Below are 27,370 nucleotides of genomic sequence, written 5' to 3'. Positions count from 1 at the left end.
ATGTGTACAGGAGTGCACCTTTATTCATAGTTACATAGTTAGTCGGTTTGAAAAAAGACAAGTCCATCGAGTCCAACCTATAGAGGTGCATATTCAGGTGCAGGTCCCTTTAACTTAACTTCCCACAATCCTCTGGGCTCCCAGCTTCCCCTGAGCTCCTGGACACGCCCGGGGGATATAAATGCGTGCTCCTCCCAGCTTGTGCTCAGAGAGACCGCGCCTGATGGGACATCAGTGACTGGGCAAGTGAGCTGTCCCCAGGTGTCAGGTCCTCCCCTGTTAAGTCTGGTGTGCGGGCCACCAGCAGTGAGCACAAGAGCATGCAGCATCTGTCCAAGCCCCAGTCACTGGAGAGGACTCTGTTACAGTCCATTTGGAGAAGCTGTCCATGCAGTGGGATGGCCCTATCTACAGCCACCAGAACCTCCTGACCGAAGCCAGCAGCAGCAGTGCCAGTGTGAAGTCTGTGCCAGCAAGAGATCCACTCCACTCATTTGGCTGATACCGTTACACAACATATGTCTATAAATGTACAAATATAGGTCACAAGGTCATTAAATGTGAGTTGGTAATTAACCTTGTCTTGTCACGGACATATAATGCTCATCTATATGTTCTGTTATTAATTGTACATATACATTGCTTGTATAGATGTACCACTGATGAAAAGGGTGCCTTAGAACCCCTAAAATGCAGGGGCTTGTTTAGTTCAACAATACTATAATGAAAAAATAAAAATATTTGGAGTTTCAGCCATTGGTGAGGTATGCCTTCTCTGCTAAAGCTCTTGCATTTTGTCTGAAGCACTTCCCAGAAGCCTCTACATACATAACAGCAGCCAAACCTATGTATGTGAGCAAGCACATAGAGCTGACAATGGGGAAGAATTCCATAAGGCAGTGACATCACCCACCAGTGTCTATTGCCTTAAGCCGGTTTCAGCGGGTAGATAGTTTATGCCCACCAGCCAAACCAGAAGGCAACGGACCACATAGAACAACTTTGAAAACATGGTATTTACGATGTTGGTTTATTATGTAGCCTTTCCTCCTACTTTAAAGTGGATCTTCGCCCTCCCCACCCACATTATATCATTCCGCTCCAACCCCCCTCCTCTCTAACAATCTGCCATATTTTATTTATTAATCTTTAAATACATATTTCAGGGAAGCCTCCGCACCCTTCCTGGATTCATGAATAGGTGATAATAATGTATGCATGGCCGAGAGCCTCCTGGGATACCCACCTCACGCATTGCAGGTGGCCTTGGGGTTCCCTATGACGCATCATCAGGGGGACGGCTGTGTTTATCTGGTTCTTGCAGCCAGCCCCCTGAAGACAAACTGTGATGCATGGGCTCCATAAGGGGACCAGCTGCAAGGACCCAGAAGAAACAGCCATGACCCTGATGTCAGAAATGAAGATGGCGGCATGGGACTGGCTGTGCAGCAGCAGATTCCTACAGTACAGCTCTACATTGCTCAGCATGTATGGTTTTTCTGCTTAAAGTAGAAGTAAACTCTCAAACATTTTTTCAATAATAAATCCAGATCAAACAAACATAGGCTAAGTTCACCTTTCAGATCATGTTTCATGTCACACCTATAATTAGGGTATAAAATAAAACATAAAACAATATTATATACTTTATACCAAAGTTTCTCATCCAGGGTGCCTCCTGGCCTTCTCAAGAGTGCCTCAACATGTTGTGGTAGTGGGACTATGATGTAAAGGGGCAATGTAGACTAAGGTGAAGGGGGCTCTTGATGAAAAAGGGGAACTCTGTTATGAAAGAGTGGCTTGTGATGTGAAGGGTGGCTTCTGATGTGTAGGGGAGCTTCTGATGTGAAGGGGGGCTACTGATGTGATGTGAAGTGCTACTGATGCAAAGCGTAACTCTGATGTGAGGGGGGAAATCTTGATTTGAAGGTGACACTTCGATGTGAAGGTGGAATAATAGTTTTTTTCAATTAGGCCCCTAATGTCACCTTTGCTTTTCAAATAAGCTACTGGAGCTATTTATTTATACAATATTTGCTTATCCCGCAATTCAGATTTAAAAAAAAAAGAAAAATAAATCAAATCAATTTTTGCTATTTATATACCAAGACGGTACATGTTTGTGCATTCAGGTCATGTCGATGTAAAAGAGTTACGCTGGAATTAGCACATGCAGTCAAGGCTGCCTCTTCTTTTCATTTGTTCCCTTTATGAGGCAGCAGCATCAGTCTCAGCACCGAGCTGTAGTCACTCCCTCGCTCTCCCTCATCCCCTCCTCCTCTCTCTTTTCTTCCCCTTGTTTCCATGACTTCTCGCACAGCTCTCTTTGCCACTTGAGGGTGTCCTCTCTAAGCTGGATGCCTGGGCACAGCATGGCGCTGTTTGTGGACAGCCTGCCGGGCTGCCTGCGTGCTGCAGCTTTCTGGACCTTGGTGTACTCCTATTGTCTGCTCTGCGCTTGCACTGCGTTCATCAAACTTTTCTGCAGTATTTTAATCAGGCCGAGGAGGACCTTTAAGAAGATCCCCAGAGAGGTCACCCCGAGCTGCCTGAACGACCCTTTCCTAGGCACACACTGCTATGTGCGGATCAAGGTAAAGCCATTGTCCTGGACTAACCAACTTTCACTAATTCTTTGCCAGCAGACCTTTATTGACATGCTGATTTTTTTTCCTACTTACCCCCTGTCCTTATACCTAGAAAACACTGGAGTAACTTCAAACTTGGATTCAGCATGGCAGCAATTAATTGTCACTTCCCTAGGCAAGCTGGATGCATCCTGCAGGCACACAGTTGGATCTAGATCTAGTGTGTATTACAGTGTTCTCGCTTCTTATCTGCCACTGATACCCACTATAAGACACGGTATCAATTATTATGGTGTATTCTGCAGAGCAGACAATAACAGATAGTTAAAGCTCTGTAATTAATCTACATAGCACTGATCTATTAAAGCATTTTCTGCTAAGCTAATGGGGATTAATTATTAATAGAATCCAATATAAATATCATTTGTATTTAATACTTCTTGCCAATTACTATCATTTGATTTTAGAATATAAAAAGGAAACCCTTCAAAGCAAGGCTTCATCTTGTTTATAAAATAATTCGCTACTTTGCATAATTAGGTCCCGATGTTGTATTGACCGACTATTAGCTATTGCCTTGTTTTAATAATGGGCCCATCAGTCATTCCGAAATCTGCTTTGGCATGTTTGTCATTCACGCCCTCTGTAGTAGATGCAGATCATTGTTTGAGAGATGCTGCTTGTGTCTCTAAAGTCAATACACAGAGAGAATTGGCCGTGTGTTACTTTGTGCTCGGTACTCCTTCCCACCTCATAACAATGGCTCAGTCCCCCTGTTGGGATCATCCAGCATCTTTTCACCGTGCTGTCAAATGACCATGTGCATTTTTGCATATCATCTGTATGGGGTACCGCAATGATTATTCCAGGATGACTGTTTGTAGATGTGTCTTGCTGCTTAAGATAGGAATGGTTTTCTCGAAAAATATGTTTTTATCCCAAATCACACCTGCGGCAGTTCTGAAGAGTTAACCCTTAACTAGATGGTCGCATACTGCTGACCTTCCCGCATTTAAAAGGGCCATTTATGTAATTATTGATGTTTCATCGTGTCTCTCTTCGTCTCTTTGTACTGTGTGATATTTTCCTTCTGTCCTCCGAGCACGTAGCAGTTTTGCAGGTCACCTTCTTTCACTGTGTGTTCCATGCCACGTTAGTAGAATAACAATTCCTACTGCCAAGTTAAGTGTAAACATGCAGCTAGCCTTTTCATTGAGGCAATTAGTGCACCTAATAGTAATTATCCATTCAATTGGCATCACAAGTGGAACCTAGAGCCCATGAAATGATTAAGCACTTGAGAGAAATTATTAGAAGGCGTGATATGGCTTTGTATAGTGGCTTTTAGTAAATATAGCTCATTTTTCAAGGTTATCTGTTGTGCTATCAAATAGTGTGTGTGCTGTAAAAACACTAATCCAAAGAGAGTTTATTGCTACATATTCTGCCTATACGTAAAGTGTGTGAGTAATTCTTTTACCGAGCAGAGATAAAATATGGCAAAGAGAGTTACAGCTGGCATTTTAATCTGGCTGCAAATATAGAAATGTACCTTGGGTAGTAGACCAAATTATTGGAAATCGTAATCTGCACTTTAATTTTGAATTTTCTAGGTATGCTCAGTTATATATTTAATTGTTTCAGTGAACTACGTACTTTTTTTTGTGTGTGTTGTTAAAAAGAGAAATCATTATGTGACAACGCCTCTAATAAGTAAATTGTGACTATATAACAAGTAGCGTGCCCAAAAGGGGTGGAGCTTAAAGCTGATGGGCTTCATACTGCCATTTCTGGACATGAAATGTCAACCAGTCAAACATGCTCAGGAAGATAGCTCCACTATTAAAAACGCTTGGATGAGGAGTGGTGTAGTGCAGATACCTTTGAAGTATAATGCTACACCTCATATATGTCTGTCACAGGAGCAATTGTGCAATGAAAGAGCAGGCTATATGTTATGACACATATTGTCTAATTTAAGGATATCTAGAACATTCTTCTAAGCTGTATATTAGAGACTGCTGCTCCTTTGCAAAGGTCCCACATAAGGGAAAGTTAATGGCATCTAAATGCAATAAGTAAGGTAATTTTTCTAGTACCATTGGGGTCAAGTACCAGTTCCAAACATTGATTTTTATTTTAACTGAGATTAAAATTACCACTTAACTAAATCTATTAATTTAGCCCAAACTTGTAGTCCTTATTTCCCCATTATGGTCTTTCTTTTTTTAAGGAAATGGATGAAAACCTTTATTTCCATGTAATGTGAACCAAATTTCCAGTTGAATTTGGCTAGTATACAATGCTGAGCCAACACTGATGATATCAATGATGGTATCAAATGTTCACCGAAGAACCTCCAGTTGAGGCAAGAACAAAAAGGAGTTCCACTGTGCATTTAAGGGCTGACTGCTTAGTAAGACCATAAGAGTCTCAACAATATTGCCATGGAGAATCCAGCAGGGGGAGAATGTTACTACCAGGCATCAGAGGAACCCTGCTGAGCCATGAGATTGCAGAAAGCCTTCTATATTGCCCACTGGCATTAGAGTGTCTTATTTTCATCTACTGGGTTGCAGATGAGGTTGTGAACTTCTATCTTGGCCTTTAAAGATAAAGAGCCACTGGGCCATTAGCAAAAGGGCATAATTCTTTCCGTTGCACAGTGATGTTAAGCAGTATACTCATAAAACGAAATTAGTGTAGCTTTGGGTTAATACACCACTTTAGGCACCATACAGTAGGCTTTATACTTCCAATCAGTCAATATGATATACAGACCCTTACGGTACTGATTAGAGATGGGGGCCAGAAATTACAAGCTTAAGCACCAAATACATTAGATATATGTAATGGTGTGTATCCTCTTACCTGTAGCTGCTCCTTGTAAAAATCTTCACTTTACACCCCTTCACAGCCTCTGGATATTATGCTCAATGACGCTGTGAGAGCCTCCAGTGAGTGTAGTCTGTGAGCAGCTAGTCTGAAAGGTTTTCCCACTGGCCTGCCTCCCCCCTGCTCTCTCCAACATTCACAATATTACTATTATAACACAATGGAATGAGTTCTACAAATGGACAGTGGAGATTCTGTCATTCATCTGCTCTTCCCTTATTCAAAGAACTCCATGCATTGCGGGATAATCTTAATATGAGCTTTATGAATGGTAGAGGGGGCAGAGGAGAAGCGGGCCAGCGGTGCAGCTTTTTATACAAGCTTCATTCATGACGCTGTAAAACGCCCAGGTGGGAACCATGCCCATAGGCAATTATTGGTTTTCACATGTTGAGCGTTTTACATTGCGTAGGAACGCGCTATAAAACGCCCAGGTGTGGAAACGTGTATTTTACTAATGGAATGTGTATTAGAATTGTTTGTTATTAATTGTTGCATTTTGAAACAGATAGGCCTTGTTCACACAGGTGTGAGCAGCGGTAAAACCATGCGGTTGATGTACAGTTGTGCTGCCCGATGCAATGTCAGCACTACAGCCCCTCTTATATATTGCCACACCTATGCTTTGGGCCGCGGCATGGCAAAGAGTATACAGCATGTTGCATTTGACAGGCAGGAAATTAATGGGATACTTTAACAGAAAATCCCATACTTCAACAGAAATTTCCATTGGGATAAAAAAAAAACTGCATTTAGGAGGCAGCAGTATTGCCTTCTGAATGCAGAGCAGCCGCTTCTCCACCGCTCTCTGAAAAGCGATCCACCACACAGACTGCAGCCCGTCAGAACAAAACTTATGATACTTTGTCACGCTGGCTGTGATCTGTCGCACTGGATGTGATCTATTACAGGCAAGGTATACTTCCTGTGCTGATGGTTGTCATTATCTGACTGTTAGTAGTACTAGTCCCAAGGCAGGGATATCTTTGTGTGTAATGCTGCATGAATGTGTTTTGCCTTGAAATTGGCATCTCTTTCAGGGGTTGGGCAATGCGAGTAGCCAGTTTTGTATAGGAGCCTTATCTTTGACAGGTAAACAAAACATTTCCAGGCCTCAGGCTTTTAAAACTTGGCCTGGGGTGGTTGAAAGACAATATGGCAGGGGTCCTCAAACTTTATAAACAATAGGCCAGTTCTTTGTCCTTCAGGGAGGCCAGACTATGGCCAGTGGGTTTAGAATTTTTTTTGGTGTTAGTGGGAGTAAACAACGCCCCAGAATCAGTGGGAAAAAAGAACACTGCAGGGTTGGTGGTCAGCGGGAGTAAAGAATGCCACAGAGTTGGTGATCAGTGGAAATAAAAAACGCTGCCAGGTTGGTGGTCAGTGGGAGTAAAGAATGCCACAGAGTTGGTGGTCAGTGGGAATAAAGAATGCCATAGAGTTGGTGGTCAGTGAGAGTAAAGAATGCCGCAGAGTTGGTGATCAGTGGAAACAAACAACACAGCAGGGTTGGTGGTCAGTAGGAGTAAAGAATGCCGCAGGGTTGGTGGTCAGTGGGAATAAAGAATACCATAGAGTTGGTGGTCAGTGAGAGTAAAGAATGCCGCAGAGTTGGTGGTCAGTGGAAGTAAACAACACAGCAGGGTTGGTGGTCAGTAGGAGTAAAGGATGCCGCAGGGTTGGTGGTCAGTGGAAGTAAAGAACGCTGCATGTTGGTGGTCAGTGGTAGAAAGAAATGACCTAGCACCAGTGGTTAGTGGGAGGAGGAATAATGCCCCATATTTTGTATTAGAGAGAGGAACATTTCCCTATTATTAGTTGTGGTGGGATGATTTAGCAGAAAAGTGCATTTTACCAGTGCCTTTAATTTTCACCTGGTGTATTTGCATGCCCACCTTAATAAATACAGTAAATATGTAATAGGTCAGTAACAATTAGGCTGTATCAGATATGAAAAAGTTTTAATTTCTTGCGCTTTTCACATATTTTGTAAGAGCAACAGATGACTTAAAAGAAACCTATAATTCATGCCAACTAAGACACACAACATGGCTGCTTTAAAACAAGTATCACAAGGTAGCCTCAACAATACTTTCTCACATTCTCCATCTCGTGTGGCGTCACCATACATCCTCTCCAAGATCAGCGCTATATTATCTTCGGGTGAATATGTTTGCAGTCATATGCCAAATCATGCTGGGCATATCTCGCTCTTATGGCCGTAGAGCCAAATTACTTGGAATGATTGAGAAATTCTGTACAGTCTGGTGGTATTTCTCAGCTTTTCTGCCCAGTGAGATTCTATAGATATCAAACTTGGCCATGCTGGCTTTGATGACTCCCATAGGGATTACTCCATGTATGGCAATGGATGCATCATTGGCTTGGATTTCCATGGCAACAGAAGATTGTCTGGTTTGCTGACACTAAATGTAGTAGGGTAGAAAATAAAAGGGCTTTGTATCAGGCAGAGATATCAGACAATGGTATGAAATAATAAAAATGTTTTCTTGTACTCTTGAGCAGAACAACAACAGCCCATTTAATAAAATCTTACTACTATAGGTAAAACCTTACGAGTATGAGATCTTTCTTCTCACTATGGCTGAATTTGTTATTAAAAGTAAATAATAAAGTGACAGCTCCCACTTTTGCAGGTTCTTGTTTTCTAATAATGTACAGTATATTATTGCAAAATATCTTTAAACAGTTGTAACGTAATTGAAATCTTTACATGTCTCCCTGCCACACTTCTAACGCTGAAGGATGCTCAGCACCCAGCTTCTACTGCCCTATGACATGCTCAGTGTCTCAGTCATTTTAACAGCGAAACTACTTCCACACTGTGAGTAGCTCTAAAACAATCAGCTCATATCACACAATCAGAAAAACATCTTCACCTAGTATCCATCACAAACAGACCCCATACCCTCCCAAAGCCCTCAACTGACCCTCATTTGGAGATAAATCCCTCTGTCCCTCTTTGTTTCCTATTTTCAGTTGTGTATATACAGTACAGACAAATAAACATACCATTCAAATGCCCAAAATGTTATTGAATTTATTAAATTTCAAACACTAGTATAAGGCACATATAAACTGAAAATTAGAAAAATTGGGTTTAGTCCTTCATGGTCTGCAAGATCTGGGGCATGTCTTTTGACCTAATATTTTGTGCTTAAAGGTGTTCCTCTTTTTCATGTTTAAAAGTAGGGAGATACAGGTGAAACTCGAATAATTAGAATATCGTGCAAAAGTAATTGCAGTAAGTGCTGCAAAAGGGGCCCAAACCAAGTACTGAGTACATATGCATGCTTGTACTTTTCAGAGGTCCGATATTGTTCTATGTACAATCCTTGTTTTATTGATTGCATGTAATAATCTACTTTTTTGAGGTTGTGGATTTGGGGTTCTTGGGGTTTTCATGAGCTGTAAGCCATAATCATCACAATTATGACAAATCACGGCTTGAATTATCTTGCTTTGCATGTAATGAGTCTATCTCATATATTAGTTTCACCTTTTAAGTTGCATTAGTGAAATAAATGAACTTTGCACGATATTCTAATTATTCGAGTTTCACCTGTATGCCCTTTAACCTGACCCACCCCATGAGGTACAGAGCACTTTGCTTCTGAACTTTGCTCTGTAAACTCTTGCAAGCAATTTGTTTAGCTGTCAGTTCATTTATCTTTACCTTATGGAATAGGCCATGTTAGGTGGCCTGTGTTTCCTCCTTGTTATCATACTGTAGCAATTACCCCCCGAAGGAGCCGCTGGTAATTTTGGGTCCTCCTACCTTTTACCGGCCCTTTTCTTCAGCTCCAGCAACACAGACCCTTCTAAAACAGATCAGGCTTGAGTCGTAGGGTCTTTTTAGAATGTATTACTTGGTAATAAACTCAGAAGAGAGGTTTAGGGTTGCAGGATACCCAAAACAAAACAAAGTAGAGGATATTATCTTCACTAGTAGCAATAGCAAGAGGTCCTATGAGAGCAACGAAAAAGTAGATTAATGAACAGAGAGTAGCCAGGAGAAATCTATGACTCTGTGAGAACAGTCACAGTACTTGTAGTGCACCAACTGGCTTCTTCTCTTCTGTATAGTACCTGGCCCTGATAGCACGTTGGAAGGTCCCTCTGCTTTTTAGTCACTAGGACATGGAACCCATGGTTGCCAAAAATAATGTAAAATTTCAATTAGTTTGACCACAGAACAGATTTCCACTTTGCAACAGACCATATTAAATGAGCTTTGGCCCAGAGAAGATGGTGGTGTTTCTGGATCATGTTCAGATAAGACTTTTCCTTGCATGATAGAACTTTACTTACTTTTGCATGATAGAACTTTAACTTGCATTTTTGGATGGCAAGGCAAACTGTGTTCACAGGCAGTGATTTTGGAAGTATTCCTGAGCCCATGCAGTGATGTCCATCACAGAATCATGCCTAGTTTTTTGTTTTTTTCCAAAAATGTTTTATTAAATTTTCAGCAATTTTTACATTTCTAAAACAAACGACATCACTTTAAAGTAGTAACTATACCACGCAGTGGTTAAATCCATCCATAACGATCCATCAAGGAACGTGTGCATCTTAGATAGAGCACTCTACACAAAACTAACAGTACTCCCGCTTTAAACAGGTACTCATACAGTGTAATCAAGCAGTACTCATATTACTCCAAAATATGCCTCATAGAGTGGTCGTCAGTCTTGGCCTAACTGCAGGACCCCCAAGGCATTCGACAAGGCATTGGTCAATTACCATTTAGTGTAGCGGAAGGGCTTGATGACTTGGTGGATGTCCTCTACAGAGTAGTTACTACTAATAAAATACCTCCATCGCGATAAGAAAGACGTAAAACGGGTATCCTTATGCTGCTCTGCATCCAGTTTGTCCTTACTCATCAGGAGTTTAAGATCTGTAGTAATCTCTGTTGTCGTTGGGGCTAGTGGAGAGTTCCAGTGCCTCATTATACATCGTCTCACCATCAGAAGGCATAAATGGGCCCAGTCCATGCCCTTTCCCCGTGGCGGTCCCCGGCCCTCTCCAGAAGGTGCCAGGAAACCGAATAGACAAAGGGCCGGATCCAGATCCGTTTGCCAGGATATGACGGATTTGATGTACATGAGTGTTTGGCTCCAGAAGCGGGATATAGAGGGACAGCTCCACAAGCAATGTTGTAATGTGGGTCTGGGACACCCACATTTCGGGCAGATGGATGTCGGTCATAATCGATACCTTGCGAGAACATAGGGTTACCTAAAAATGGGTTGTGGACCGACATATACGGAGACAGTTGCAGTGCCTTCCCTGTATAGAGCATTTTGTCGAAGGCCTTGGGGCAGACGGGGGATCCTACAATGGAGAATCGCTTTTAAGTCCCATGGTGCAACTAATTCCCCTTCCAGGTCCGTATTTGAGTACACTGAGCTATCCGACAGCCAATCCAGTGCATGTCTTAGCAAGCCAGCAATGTTATACAGTTTAATATTCGGGAAGTTAGCACCCCCCTCGCTCTTCCCCAACCACAGCTTCCTGTGAGAGATACGTGGCCTTTTAGACTGCCAGATGAACTGCGACATCGCTCTTATAAGTCGCTTAATATCCCCACTCTTCAGTAGAAGAGGAAGATTTTGCATTGGGTACAGGAGTTTGGCGAAGCTAATCATTTTTATCAAGTGTATTCTCACAAAGAGCGAGAGGGGGAGACTCCCCCACATTTCAAGTTCTTTGATTATCCTGTCAATTAAGGGGGGGTAATTCAGATAGTATAAAGAGGATGACGTTTTCCCAATTTTCAAACCCAGATAAGTAATAGCTGTAGGGGCTACTCTGAGATGCATAGGGCCATCTCCCTGCACTATCCTCACCCCTGAAAGGGGAAGAATCTCACTCTTAGTAAACTTTATGCAGATACCCGAAAATGTCCTAAACTGCGCAAACACTGACCGAACAGCCTCCACATCCACATTGGGTTGGGATGTGAAAAGTAGTATATCATCCGCAAACAGAGCAATACGCAATTCGGATTTCCCAACCTTAATGCCATGGAGGTCAGAGGAACCTAGGATATGTGCTGCCAAAGGTTCAAAGGATAGGTCGAAGAGCAGAGGTGACAGAGGGCATCCCTGACGTGTGCCCTTCGTAAAATTTAGGGGTCCGGACAACGCCACCTGTGTCAGAACCCTCGCTATCAGTGAGGTGTACATCTGTCTGAGGAAGGACACGATTCGTCCCTGGAACCCAAACTTAGTCAATACCAGGAACAGCCAGCGCAGGTCGATACTATCGAACGCCTTTTCGGCATCCAGGGTGATTATGGCCGAATCCTCCGCGCTAACTCCAATGCCATCAAGACCTTGCGTATGTTAGTTACACCCGAGCGTCCTTTGACAAAGCCAACCTGCGCTGGCTGCACCAGGAATGGCAGTTCTTTTCCGGCCACCGGACCTCCTTCCCATACTGAGTTAAATAATGAGTGGAGGGAATCTGTCACCTCCAGGTGCAATAGTTTGTAAAACTCGGCCGAATATCTGTCTGTGGCTTTGCCCCTGCCTATTTGTTTGATAACCAACAATATCTCCTCCCGTGAAATATCAGCATTCAGCGAGGAGAGCTGGTCTGGTGAGAAGTTCGGAAGACCCATGGTTTCGAGGAAGCGTTCCGCTGCCACCCCATCATGCTCATCCTCGGAATACAGAGTTCTATAGAAATCCTCTAAGATCTGATTTATGCGCAATGGGTCCTGTTCTATCTGCCCTGAGGGGTGTTTAAGGGACATAATATGACTACAAGACGTGCCATCAATTTGTCTGCCTTTTTGCCATATTTATGAATGGAGAGATCCAGGTGGGCAGAGTAAATTGTGTCCTGTCTCTGTGCCCAGAGATCAAATTGTTGTTTGGCCGACTCCCAGTCTTGCCTGTTATGAGGGGTGGCGTTGGACTTAAGGGACACCTTGGCGTTCCTCAGACGGGCACTAGCCAGTCGATAGGACTGCAAGGTATTCTTTTTATATGCCGACGTATATGAAATGATTCTCCCTCTCATATACGCTTTAGCTGCTTCCCAGAAAAGGACTGGAGTGGCCTCATGTTGTTGATTAAAGGAGACATAGTCACTCCACGATGTCACCAGGGAGTGGCGAAAGTCCTCGTAAGCATGTAGGAATGCCGGGAACCGCCATAGGGATACCTTTGGTTTATGCGGCACAATTTCAATCGACAAGGTAATAGGAGCATGGTCCGAGATCACCACATCATGTATCTCCGAGTCCCTCGCTTAGGCAAGAGTTCAGGAGTACAGAAAAAATAGTCCAAGCGCGCTAGGCAGTCATGTATTGGAGAAAAGTGCGTAAAGTCGGTGTCCACCGGGTGGGCCATCCGCCATATATTGTGTAAGTTAAGAGCCGAAGCCGAGGCCATAGTGGCTAGGGATGACTGCCTAGCGAACTCAGGTCCCCTTGTTTTGGGTGCGTTCCCCGAGATCCTCCAACAGTGACATTGTGGAATTAAAGTCCCCCCCTATCAGATGGAGTGACGTAGGACACTGTGACAGCCAGTGCGTCAGTGTTCTGAAATCCAACTTGGAGGGTGAGTTTTGGAGATATACATTCGTAAGTGTCAGTTTGGAGGTCCCCATGTCCAGGGTCACAGTCAGCAACCTTCCTAGCAAATCCTTCTTTACGCTAGGAACAGTGTACTGAAGATTTTTATGCAGTAAGATTATCATCCCTGCTCTTCTACTGTCCGAGGGCGATCCAAATACCTCCCCCACCCAGGTTTTCCGCATTCTATGGAAGTCATCCTCCCTTAAGTGCGTCTCTTGCAGCAGAGCAATGTCTGCGTGCAGTCTCCGGAGCTGACGCAAAACTTGGTTACGTTTCTGGGAGGAGCGTAGGCCTTTAACGTTCCATGAGACTGCTTTCATGTGATAGCAGGTGTCTGGCGTCTAATTTGCTGACCAATAAACTTACTAGAGGCTGCACGGACACTAGATGCGTTCAGGTCCCCATAGTCCCGCTCGGTCGCCGTCCAGTCACAGGGGAGGTTAATATAAGGACAGAGCTCCTTGCGAGTAGGAAAGATTCCCACGGCAACGTGGGGATAACCCAGTGCGATACACATATGGATAAAACTCGGAAGTGTATGACCCAACTTGGCTTAACTATAAACAACAGTAATAACCAACTATAATTGACTGACTTTGGTATTTCCTACATCATGCATTAATGGGGAAGGCGCTCACGCACTTGTGTCCGCCATAACACTATAAAGTAGGGAATACCAAGGCCTTCAGCAATACCCAGAGATGCAGAGATAATTCAGCGGGTTTATACATCAATAAACAAACCACATTTCCCTCGTCACCCAGTTTGGAACAATATTCAAGAGAAATGTAGCAACATAAGGCATCTATGGCATATATTCACACAACAGTGCATTAGATACACTTGCGCCCGGCTGTCTCAGGGGGCCCAGGATGTCCTACATGCCAGCGCTGTCGATATTTGTGGGGTGTGCCCCCCGTTTTCTTTGAGGATCTGGTGAGTTTGCGGGGTGAGCGAGGTGAACGAGCAGGGCGTGCAGGTGGAGGCTTGGAGGGAGACCCAGATGACAATTCCAGTCGATTCACCGCTTCCGCGGCTTCTATTGGGTCCTGGAAGGAGAGACGCTTACCATCTGCATCATCAAAGTATAGAGTAGCCGGATACGCCAATGTGAACCGGATTTGACTTCGGACAAGGGCTGAGCAGACCTCATTGAAGGCTTTGCGTTTCTTGGCCACTTCAGCGGAGTAATCAGCGAACAGGAGTAGTCGATGACCATCTACTTCAAGGGACCTTTGGGCCTGATACTGCTGCAACACACTCATCTGGTCCGCATAATTAAGATAACGCACCATGCCTATTTTTAATGCAGTGCCACCTGAGGTCCCAAAGATCACGGCATCCATATTGTGTTTCAGTCTTGTCCCTTGCACACAAAGATTTCTCCAGATTCTCTAAATCTTTTGATGATATTATATACTATAGATGATAACATATTTAAAGTCTGTGCAAGTTTATGTTGAGGAACATTATTCTGAAATTGTTGGACAATTTTTAGATGCAGCTTTTAACAGGTTGGTGAACCTCTGCCCATCTTTATTTCTGAGACGCTGTGACTCTCTAAGATGCTCTTTTTATACCCAATCATGTTACTGGCCTGTTACCAATTAACCTAATAAGTTGTAAAATGTTCTGCCAGGTCTTCCTTGTTAGTACCACTTACTTTACCAGCTTTTTGTTGCCCTGTCACAACTTTTTTGAGATGTGTTGCTGCCATCACTTTCAAAATTCCCTTATGTTTTTTTCAAATGGTATTTTTTTCTCAGTTTAAATATTTGATATGTTTTCTATTTTCTATTGTGAATAAAATATGGGTTTATGAGATTTGCAGATCATTGCATTCTGTTTTTATGTAGATTTTACACAGCATCCCAGCTTTTTTGGAATTGGGGTTGTAATATGCAATGACTTGATATCACCACCAGGGGTGCCCTAGTGCACCGCCCTGTATAGGCAGTATACTGTATAAAATTAATCTCGGAATGCATAATCACTGCTAGATTTCAGATGATGACAGTATAAAATGTAGGGAATTATAAACTTTTTCAGCACTGCTCAAGCTGTACTGTAGAGCTTCTCAGAGTGCAGTTTGTATGCAAGTCACATGTACACTTCTCCCTCTTGTACTTCGACTTCAAAGCACAGCACTTTAGCCTGGAGGTATCTACCACTTCCCACTCTTTCAGAATCACAATTGGGATCTGACCTACATTTTAATATGGTAAAAAGAATGAATTAATCTCTTTATCATATTCACATACATTATATAGAACCATCATTAGGATAAGACAGATTCATTACTTTAAAAAAAACACTTTAAAAGACATAACTAGCAATTTGAGTTGTTAAAAAATGTAGTGGTTTAACAATAAATAATAATGTTGCATTTTATAAAACCTGAAACAGAAAATAAGAGGAAACAGTCACCCAATACAGATATTTCCAAGTATTGGCTCCCCACCTGTTCTTTGCAGCTCACTAGTGCCTGGCGGGAAGATCCCATCTGCAGCACTTCATTTATTATTATGTCATCTTTTTCTATGTCCGTCTACAGAATACAAACTCATTAATATCAGTGCTTGCCCGCAAACTGTCACCTCCTTCTGTCATACATATGCATGAGCAGTTAGACCAGGCTGTTGGATACCAACTAAGGCTGGGTTCACACCTAGGCGTTTTTCCGCGCTTCCGTACTCGCGTAAAAACGCTCAAACAGGGAAATGCCATTATTTTCAATGTGTATGGTTCCCATCTGGGCGGTTTTCCGCGAGTACGAACGTGCGGGAAACCGCCCTACGCCCAAAGAAGTACATGTACTTCTTTGGGGCGTTTTGGTCGGGCGGTTTCATTGGGATATAGCCAAGTATCCCTCGGAAACGCGCGTTTTTTTTACCACGAATCGCGGTAAAAAACCGCGCAAGAAACGTGCATATTCAATCCGCCTAGGTGTGAACCCAGCCTTACTCACCCAAGTGCTTTTTTGGGGGGAAACCTTTGTTAAAACAGAGAACATATGTACTCCATACAGATAGTATGCATAGCAGGAATCAACCAAGGGCTGCAATTCAAGAACGATAACATTGTGCTGCCCATATTACAATGAAAAAATCACTAGCAGACAGACAAGCAGTTTTGGTTGCTCAAATAGATTCCTAGGGATATTTGGGGATCTCATCAGCAGATGACATTGCAATTCTAAAAAAAAAAAGAAATTGACACACAGGGGGAAATTTATCAAAACTGGAGCAGACAAAATCTGGAGCAGATTTACACTGCAGCCAATCAGCTTCTCTCTCTCATTTTCAAATCTTACCTGAGCAAACTGAAGAGAGATCCTGATTGGTTCTGATTGGTTGAACTGCTCCAGATTCTGCTTGCTCCAGTTTTGATAAATTCCCCCATGGTGTTTATCACTAACTAGATTCTGTAGAATAATTGTAATGTAAACATGGCAGATAGCACTAGTCAAACATGCATTTTTATATTAAGGAAAGAACACAATTGGCTGCAGATATCCATCCTCAACATGGTGGCCCATAGATATACAGTATATGGTCATTGCCCTAGATCAGGGGCGCCCACAATTTTTCATCTGGAGATCTACTTTTCAAATGAAGAGCTCAATGAGATCTACCAACGAAAAAACACCTGCATTCAGGGGCGGGAGGGGGGGCGTGGTGGTGCATTGAAGTCAATGGCACCGCAGGCAGCATGCAGGTGATCGCACTGTGGGCGGGGGGCATGGCTGCAGTGCCATTGACTTCAATACAACCCCACACCCCCTCCCGCCCCTGAACGCAGGGAGTAGGCCGGCTTACATTCCAGTGCGTCCTAGAGGCCTCGGTGTCCTGTCCTCCCGGGGTGCTCGTGTGGCCGACGTTGCACATGGGGAGAGGTGTCCCGCCCCTTTACATTTGCAGCGTCTGACACATTCAGCCGGCAGCCGCACGAGCACTGCGGGAGCATAGCCGTAGCCAGCTCCTTTTACACCCGAGGCAAGAAAAAAACAATGCCCCCCAACAGGCGTGTGATGTCACCCAGCGCCCTGCCTCCATGATTTTTTTTTATTTTTTACTATTTTTGATTATTTCTTTTTAATTCTATTTCTTTTTCTATTTTTACTCTTGTGTGGGCTTCGCGGGAAATTGCCGCCGAGCCCCAGCCTCTTCCTTCTCACCGACGATCCCCGGCCTCCACTTCCACCAATGCCGCCGATCTCCAGCATCCTCCACTTCACTGCTGATCCCCGGTAACCTCTTCCGGGCCCCGGCCTCCTCCTCCGGGCCCCGGCTTCCTCCTCCACGGCCGAGGGCGCCAGTCTCCTCCGCAGCAGCCGGGTCTCGTCCTCCACGTATACTGCTGAGCCCCTCGCCCCCATGACTGGGCCCCCCTCTGCCCCGGGGCACATAGCGACCGCGTGGGTCGCTATGGCGGTAGTTACGCCACTGCCCACAACATAGTGAGCCGGCTGCAATGCGATGCAGTGCGTTCCGGCTGTGTCTGGTGTGTTAGGCCTTAGAGCAGTCAAAGATACATTGATTGATGGGTGATGAATCCTTCTTACAATCTCCAGCAGTAGCTTCTACCCAGCTCCTCTGTGACAATCTTGGCCCTCTGTGACTAGGGATGCACAGATACTTTTCGAGTACCAGTGCCGATACTTGGCATTTTCATGAGAACTATCAGGGTTGCAGCGGTTGCAGCTGGGACCTGGCTCTGGCACTCCACCACTGTCCTGAAATCATTAGTCTGTATTGTTTTAGAAAAACTGTCACATGACAATAAACAAAAATGTATCAGTACTCGTACTTGTAAGTACTCGGCAAGTACCAGTACTCGTACTCGCAAAACTGGTATCTGTGCATCCCTTTATTTATATTTATAAAAACAAAATCATACATTAAAACAGAGATGCACAAGTCCCAGGAGCTCCGTGTGCTCCTTACAAATGACAGCTGCCTCCTAATTTTTGGATTTTTCTGTAGTGTACTCTTGGAACTCAAAAGTATCGGTACATGTACTTGTACTTGTACCGAGTACTGTACTTGGTATCTGTGCAACCCTATCTGTGACAATCTTCAGCAAGAAGATTAAATCAGCACATTGAGCTTAGAAGAACCATCAGAGTCCAGAAAAATTTAACCAGAGCTTGAAACATACAATTTAATTAGGGACAATCCAGGTTAGAGCAAGGTTCCTACCCTCAGTCTGCATGAAAATGGCTGGATAGTATGACTGTTCTATCATCTCTGCGAGTACCTTTAAGTACCTTTAGTTGAAGATGTGCCTTTATTACTTTCAGTGTGATTCATAACACAGCACCATGGTGTAAGGATGAAGATCCCTTACCGTATTTTCTTCAGGTTAACATAGATCATAAATGTCAACTGCTGTAACTATATAACATCCTACATTGTAGCTGGCTCCACTGTAACATAGCGTTCACAAACTCTGCCAATTCATGGTGAACAAAATAAAATTGCAGCTCGTGTGATTTACCTTAAAGTGTTTTTTATATGGCATACCTTTTTGTTTATATGTTTGCTATTCCATATCTATATTATTGTACACAGATTTGTGGATCCTCATTTTAGTTGTTGTGTATTAAATGAACTTGACTGAGATACAATTTGAGCAACCCAAAGAATGTGTTGTTTTTTTAATCAAAGAGATTTGACTGGTAGAGACTATGGTAACAGAAAGTCACAACCACTGTACAGCACTAATGAAGAAGCTGAATGTGCATATGAAATAAGGAAATATGGCTATGCATAGTGGTCAATTTATCAATGTTTTCACTCAAGTATCACAGAACATATCCCCAAAATTCTCACATTTTCACCCGAGATTCAGTTGAAAAAATTGTGAATCTTGTGTGAAAACTGTATAAATATTGGGTGAAAATATTGATCAACAGACCCCAACAAGGTTTTAAACCCTTGCTTGACCATAGACTATATTACAAAAATCATGAGGTATGAATTTGTATTTTGGCCAAAATATATCGCCTCTATACCTACACCAAGAATCCTCATGCCTGGTGAGTCCTACAATAAACTTTTCTAAACAAAAAAACCGAGGTGTTGTATATGGGTTACATGAGACACCTATACTAATCATTTCTTTTAATATAAAATAACAAGTGCATGTAAAATACATCCTGTTTGGTGAATTGATGCCAATATCTTAGATCTTACTTCATACTTGTATTTTAATTGCATCCACAGGATTCTGGATTACGGTTCCACTATGTTGCTGCAGGGGAAAGAGGGAAACCGCTCATGCTGCTTCTACATGGATTTCCAGAATTCTGGTAATACACTTCCTCGATGATTTAAAAGTCTAATGTTTTAAAGATACTGAGGTTGATTTACTAAAAGCAAGATGTAAGACCATTGGGTGGGCACTGTTGGCGATACTTGAGTATTGTCCAAGCATCTTATTCCTGGCATCTGGGCCTGGGAGTTTACATTGCAATGGGCATACACTGGAGGCAGTGTGCAGTAAGGACATGTTTGCTAGGATAAAGAGGAAGAGTTTTTTGTTCCAGTAGAGATATTAAAAGACTTTTCTGACAAAAAGCTCTTCCTCCTAGCATTGTTTTTTAGATCTCTAACCACCCCAATAAAATTATATTTTTATTTCTCAATCCACATTTACTGAGAAAAAACATGTATTACTTGGATATACCAAGGCTTTAATTGTGAACTTTCCTGCAGTTTTTCTATTCAGGACAACAGAGGAATGTCTTTGACTACTTTATGCAGAAGCTCAAGGGAGTTAAACCAATGCAGCCATCCACCATACCACATCTCCTATTAAAGTGACACTAAACTCAGGAGTTAAATCCTAACTATTAACAAAAATGTATCTTATTTAAAGTAGTCACCGCTCCAAGTTGGTTCCCATGATGGACCACAATCTCACATTTGGTTTACAAATTTTAATTGAAGTTATAGTTTACAACATACACAGGGACCTTAGGGAACATAAAATAGCCACCTTCCAGAGGGAAGGACAGTGTCAGCACCAATTAAGAGATATTTTGAGGATCTACAGCCGAGTGATACACAAATAAGCTAAGTTTTTATTAATAGTTAGGGTACTTGAATGCATTTTTAAGATTTAACTCCTGAGTTTACTGTCACTTTACATTTAAACACCATGTAGTGAGCATTACTAAGAAGTTGAGGCATGGCCAGTATGTTTACCTAAGTTCTTCCCCCAGACCAGTGCCAATATTACCACTTTGCAGCCAGAACGCTTGCTGGGAACCAATTCTTCAACATAAACCGAATCCAGTAAAATAAATAAAATGGGTATGGCATCTCTGGAAAAACACTACTCCAACTGCATTACATTATATTTCTAGAAAACTATAGTTCAACTATAAAGATGTAGCCAAGAGCATTCATTGTCTGTTTTACCTTCTAAAGCAGGCCTGAAATGCTGCCTTCCCCTATGTCACACTATTACTCTAGTGTTTAGAGACAATTAAGGAACCAGGATGTGAGTGGCCTAGCGGGCATCATCTGAGACAATATTTTAACTTGTCTTGTAAAAGTGTTCTAAAAATAGTATCATGGGTTAGCATAGTTTTTTATACCACAACCCTGAATTTTCAATAGATTTATTGCCTAAAAGTGGGATTTTTTACTTATACAGTTTTCATAGTCAAAGGATTCAAGGTGTTATTGTCCAATGCCTTGCAGAGTGAGATGGAGGCAGTCCTCCCACTCCCATTCCAGGATGAGTCATTTGGCGGATTACACTTGGAATCCTATGCCTATAAAAATTGGATGTCATTGGAAATGCTGTATGAGCCATCTAAACAGTGGGAATCATAAATTATATACAGAACAGTTCAACAGGTATGCTAATATGGGAAGAACGAGTGCTTGAAACTACATGAAGTGATTCCTAGGCTGTTCCCTGACATGAGGTATGTCCCCTGCAATCCCATGGAAGGGGGTGTATGATGCCCTAGTGCAGGTGGAGTCTGTCTGGGCACAGTCCGCACACTCTTTCCTCACTGATAAGTAATCTCCACATGTTGGTCTAAGGAAGCAAATTTAACTCTGAGAAATGTGTAACCTACTTTGTGTACTCCCCAGGATTTATCTGGAAACATCAAAGTGATATATTTGTTTGAAACGAACGCAATCTATCTATATGTGAGAGATGGTGTTATTACCATATGGGGGAAAGTATAAAACAAAGGATGAAGTGTGATAATAAGGGTAAAGGATCAAATAATGTTTCATATGTGAGACCCTATCTCTTTTTAAATGTATATTGCTGTTTATAGTTTGTGTACTGTATATATGTCTTTATAAATAAAAAACCTTTTGAATTTCTTATATATTTGTGTGTGTGTGTGTGTGTGTGTGTGTGTGTGTGTGTGTGTGTGTGTGTGTGTGTGTGACTTGGGCAGTTTTGTATACAGCCATGATACCTAAATCCCGCTTTCAGAGTTTTTATGCTCTACAATAAATCTTGCCTTGTAATAGAAATGCTCCTGTAGTTGCCTGCCTTCTATTATTCACGATTCAGGAATCAGGATATAAGAGTCTACATAAACCATGCACTCATATAGTGGCAGCAGTTGAGATAGTTCCCATGAGATGTTGGGTTGTTTGTGGGTGTGATGATATACTTTACCTTGCACATATTCCTAATTAAGTGCTGCTGGGAACATCCAAACCTAAATGTGAACAAAATAATGCTGTTACAAATGATGAACTGCCTATTGCGGGCTACTTAAAACATACTTTATGCAATGTGCTATGAATAAATCTCTTTCATTCACATAGAAGAAAGCCAGATTTCAGTAGTTTACTGCAGAAACTCATGTTCTAATTGATGTGACATTCTGTGTGATGGATTCACATTCGCTCTGCTGCACAGTGCTAAACTTTCCTTCCCTGCTACTGGAAGAATCAGCAAATATTACAAATTACAGCTGATGTCTCTAGGTGTCTTATCTGTTATATTTTCAAATTGAGGAATTCTGTATTATTTGACAAGTTTTACAACAATCCTGAATGCCATTGTCATTGAAAATTTAAATAAGGTATATTCCCTCCATTATGTTTACATATGGAAGTGAACTTATAACACCTCCCTGCGTGTGTCCTTGTGCTCTTTTTTCATTTGATTTTGGCATGATTAAGTGGCAGTGACAATGTCTAAGGTCACCTCCAGACCTCAGCAAACATCATAGTCCAACAGATGTTGGAATAAAAAAAGGTCAGCTGTGTATGATTTTAAAAAAGGCAGATGTCTCGCTGAGGTTAACAGGCAGTCAGAAATCTGTCTGTCTTTGAACGTGAGGTTAACACCTTCCTTCCCTTTTCTCCATAGAAAGGGAAGACACAGGTTGGAAAATCATTGTGTGTGCTATTGAGCATTTTCAGGAGTTGGCAGAGCTTATTTACGTGAACCTGTAATATATTCTAAAGTAGAACATCAGGTTTTAACCTAGCCCCCTCCCTAAGGGCCCCCCACACATCTTTTTTCCAAGTGTCCTCTGGCTGGTCCAGTGACATCATGAGTCTTTCCTCTTCTCTGTTGGTGGTGGTGGGTGGTCCACCATTGAATAGCACTCTTGTAATAACAGGCTGGTGTGATGAATCACCTCAAGGGGGTGTGTCAATGACAGTGCTCAGAGGCAGAGGGTTTTTTTTTTTGTGCACGGATACTGATTTTAGTGTTCTTTTATCAATTTAGTTGTGTATTTTTATCAGTTCAATATTGATTTGATAAACATTTGCACAATTATCTCAGGACCTACAAAATTAGTAGCACCATCTTTTTATTCTACCAGGCTTGTGCTTTCCGAAAATATATGGTTTGGGGGGTTTTATACAAACGCTATGAACACAGCAGTAGAAAATCAAAACAATGCGAAAATTTGCAAAAATGGTGTGGCCAGATGAGGTTAAAAGCGTTCTGGAGGGCTTGGCAGCAAAAGGGTTAAAAGATGCTGGTCGTCCTTCAGCCCAGAAGTCTGGTGACATCTAGTGGTTGAAATTACTAACTCGGGGGGCTACTTCAGATTGAAGGTGAAAATTGCAGAAAAGGCTTTGTTTTTACTTTTAGCTGGACATCTTATTTGTAATTTTTGCTTAGAAACTGGATTTGCACTTTAAAGTCCCGCCTAAGACATCACAGGATGCTTATACAAACAGAAGAAAAGCTGGCCGCACACTGCATTCGTTTATTGAAGTTTGTACCACATCACAGTTGTCCCACCCAAGGTCCACCCCCTCTGTGGTGTTCACATCCAATCACATGCTTTGATGTTTTTTTTTATTAGACAGCTTGGACCAATGGCGCTTTGCCTGTGGTCCAAACCATCCACAGAACTCAAGTCCCTGACTCCAAGTGACTGTTCCACATATCCTCCCAGTCTTCTGTATTAGTACGCAGTAGGGATGCACAGATACTTTTCGAGTACTTGGCATTTTCATGAGAACTACCAGGGTTGCAGCGGTTGCAGCTGGGACCTGGCTCTGGCGCTCCACCACTGTCCTGAAATCATTAGTCTGTATTGTTTTTTAAAAAACTGTCACATGACAATAAACAAAAATGTATCAGTACTCGTACTTGTAAGTACACGGCCAGTACAAGTACTCGCAAAACTGGTATCTGTGCATCCCTCTATTTATATTTATAAAAACAAAATTGTACATTAAAAACAGAGATGCACAAATCCCAGGAGCTCCGTGTGCTCCTTACAAATGACAGCTGCCTCCTAATTTTTGAATTTTTCTCTAGTCTAGTCTTGGAGTTCAAAAGTATCGGTACATGTACTCGTACATGTACCGAGTACTGTACTTGGTATCTGTGCAACCCTAGTACGCAGGTTATCTAGGCCAATTTGGCTGTTTGGTTGTAGTGCCTTATATATGGGGAAAAGAGGATTGACTAAGGACTTACTTCTTGAAAGGGATTCCACTCTAAAGAGTGTTAATTCATGGGCGTCCCGAGGTCGGATGTCACCTGGGGCGGAGACCGGGTGACACCCCGCAGTGACATCGCGCACGCGCGTGACGTCATCGTGCACGCACGGTCAGCTAATTGACACCTACCGGTGGCTATCTTGGTTATGTATGCGGCAATAGAGAGGAGGGGACCTTCATCCGGCGGGATGAGGTATGCCACCAGGTCCCCTCCTCTCGACTGACACTGTCGGGCTCTCGGTCCATGACCGAGTGCCCGACTTTTTAGAGGGGGTGACACCAAAATGACTGTCAGTCATTTTGGTGTCACCCCTCCAATGGTGTCAGCCAGGTGCGGGCCACCCCCCCTTCTGACGCCACCGTGTTAGTTCCATTGGCACTATTCTGACTCCAACCCTTGTATTAGTGATTTATCCCTTGCTGAAACCTCTATGCCTGGCCTGTGTAAGCAGATACAATCACTGAGGACAATCTTTATCAATCTTTATAGCTGAACTCACCAATACCTTTTCATCCACGAAGATCTTAACTGAATGCAGCAGGTTACAGCAGACAACAGGATGTAGCAGATGATTAAAAGACAGCATTTGCGGGTCAAAACATGGTAATGTTTCTCCCCATATTATCATGCGGCCATGGGACAAGCAGCCATTTTGATGTCATAAAGACAATGTGAGAAGAAAGGTGAAATACATCATAAAATGGGAGGTAACACAAGAAAAGATGGTGCAATAACCAAAATACCCACAAGATGGCAGTATATTAACCAGCTATACAGATAATATGCTAGTAATGCTTAAGGAAATTGACTATATACATTTTCACTTCACATTAATATAAATATTAACCATGACTATGCATTGTGTCATATTTTGTACAATAGATGTAACAGCACAGGCACAGTGACAAAGTTTGATTGACAATCTTGAAGAAGTTGTATATATCTAAAAAATATATATGAATTAGGAAGATCATATTTTTGTTTTAGCTCATTAAATGGCAAAAGAGAGTGACCCTGGAGTTCAGCTTTAGTCTGAATAAAGATTGATTTTGGGTAATGGGTTTTTTTTTGTTGAGGGTTGGTCACAAAGAAACTGTAATCATGATGAATATTCCATTAGCCTGGAAACTTGCCATAAAAGAGGACTCAATATTTTTGTCTATACAGCATAGAGACACATATTTATTTACAACTGCAGCCATATCAATTGTGTATCTTGACGCATAGCTTTTATAATGTATATTTCACATGTCAGTGTTTGTGTGTTCCAACAAAAAATTTTGACAAAAATTGTAATAATATTTCAGATAACACTGATGGAAATATACAGAATTAAAACAGTTCTTAGACATACACAAATCAACAATTTAAGCACACTGGATTTTTTTAAATTGTGAAAGGTTGTATCTATGTTTATACATTACAGTTCTTATAAAGGTAACCTCCAGTTTTTTGTAAACTTTTGTTGAAAAAATAAAGTTGCAAGGAGTTTGAGTTTTTGAACAGAAGATACTTTGCATGTCTCTTTTGCTAGGGTTTTATTGCTGTGCACTCTACCTGCGGTGAATGTGCATTGCGGTTTACACCTCTGCCTATTCCCAGCATCTGTCAGCCAGTTTAATGCCCATGGCTTTGAACTGGGATGTCCAAGAAGCCCATACATTATACAGGTGGGAAGGTCAGGATCCACATTTCTTTGTGACTTGGCTGGTGTGGAAGCAGCTTAGATTTCTTCCCCTTATTTTGCACAAAGGGAACAAAGTTGTGGAGTACAGACAAACAACTAAGAAACAATGGGCTGAGGAATCCATAGGGTTAAAAGATAGAGGCACAAATACAGATTAGACAGTGCCTAGTCAGCAGGTTGGAAAACCTTTGTATGAGATAATTAACCTTTCTTGTGCTTAAAAATATTTTTTGAGCACTCTCTTAGGCCTAAATCAGTTGCATTGGTTACAACTGTGTGGCTTTGTATTGCCACTCCAACAAATACAACTCTCACTTTTGATCTTGCAGTTTAACCTCCTGTCAAATACTCTTGCTGCTAGCCATGTGTTACCTGAATGCTGTAAAGATTCCTCACCTGCGTACAGTTATTTTCATCTGCTCCCACCCTGGCTTTCCCTGTCTTATCCATTTCTCATTGTCTCCTCCCTGCTACACCCTACTCCAACTTGTGCCTTGTTTGCATTCTTTTATCTGTGTGATGGTTTGTGTCTATTAGCTTCTAGTTGGAACCTTCTTATCTGATCATTGACCAGTATCTCTGTTGCAACTCTTGATGTGTAATTCCCCTGTCCTTTACATAGCTTTTGTTTTTATGCATCTCTTGGTAACATTTAGCTACTGCCTGTCTAATCTGTTTTTGTATTTGTGCCTCTATCTTTTATCCCTCTGGATTCCTGTCAGGGACCAGAGCACCTCCAGGTGGCGCTGGAACCTGGTCCTGCAGTTCCTGTGATCAACTGCAGGTGTCTCCAGGCAGCCAGGATCTGTCAGGTACCAGACCACCACTGGGTGGTGCTGGAACCTGCAATTCCGGTGCTCACTAGCGGGTGTCTCACAGCTGTCGGCAATTAGTCTCCACCTGGTGCTGGCCTGGGAGGGTATTTAGCCCCTTCTCACAGTGAGGTGCCTCAGTATTGTCACCATAACCTGTATCCTGGTGCCTGTATCCTGGTGCCTCCTTGGACCCTGACTCCTTCCCCTGAGGTCTCCTGATCTGTGGCTCCCCTCTTTTTGCCCTGCTCCCCAGGTTAACTTGCCCTGTTATACTCTGTGTGTGATTCTGCTCCTTGCTTTTAGTTTGGCTATTTTATGTTACTTGTGGGTGTTGGTGGGGTTGCTTGCATTTAAATGATTTGGTATGTCCAATAAGCTATATGTTCATAGCCTTGTTTGGTGTGGTCAAGTATTTGGTCCTCCTGTATAGATACCTGCAAGTGGTGTAGGGCACCTGTGCACGGTATCATGATAATTCCTCAGTTCATTGTTTCTTAGTTGTTTGTCGGTACTCCACAACTTTGTTCTTGTGTGCTGCCTCCCTCTTTACAATAATGTTATTTTCTTTGCCTGGTTCCACCTTGTATACCATCTGTGCTTCTTTCCAGTCTGTGTTTGTCAGTCTTTATGTGTCACTATTTATGTGGCTCCATATACAAATTTAACTTCACCACCAGGTCTGGTGAAGACCAGGCATTTTCAGGTTTGTTACTTATTTACTATCTTGATGAAAAAACATCCCAGTCTCCCTCTCACTAACACGTACGCATTTTTTATTAATGCTCTACTTCCTTTCTGCTGAGCT

General features: G+C 42.4%; 1 protein-coding gene across 1 annotated transcript in view; it reads left to right on the top strand.

The window, feature by feature from the left end:
- The first annotated feature begins 2,273 nt into the window (after positions 1 to 2,273).
- Positions 2,274 to 27,370, top strand: part of EPHX4 (epoxide hydrolase 4) — a 59,112-nt gene continuing 34,015 nt past the window's right edge. The window contains exons 1-2 of the mRNA XM_018565080.1: positions 2,274 to 2,594; positions 19,326 to 19,411. Coding sequence (XP_018420582.1) covers positions 2,358 to 2,594; positions 19,326 to 19,411 — 323 coding nt within the window. The 5' untranslated portion in view covers positions 2,274 to 2,357. The remainder of the gene's footprint in view (positions 2,595 to 19,325; positions 19,412 to 27,370) is intronic.

Source organism: Nanorana parkeri, unplaced genomic scaffold (genome assembly GCF_000935625.1).
Source record: "Nanorana parkeri isolate BGI_ZX_2015 unplaced genomic scaffold, ASM93562v1 scaffold811, whole genome shotgun sequence".
Taxonomy (NCBI): domain Eukaryota; kingdom Metazoa; phylum Chordata; class Amphibia; order Anura; family Dicroglossidae; genus Nanorana; species Nanorana parkeri.
The sequence above is the reverse complement of the archived record's forward strand: the minus strand, read 5'-3'. Positions and strand labels throughout refer to the sequence as shown.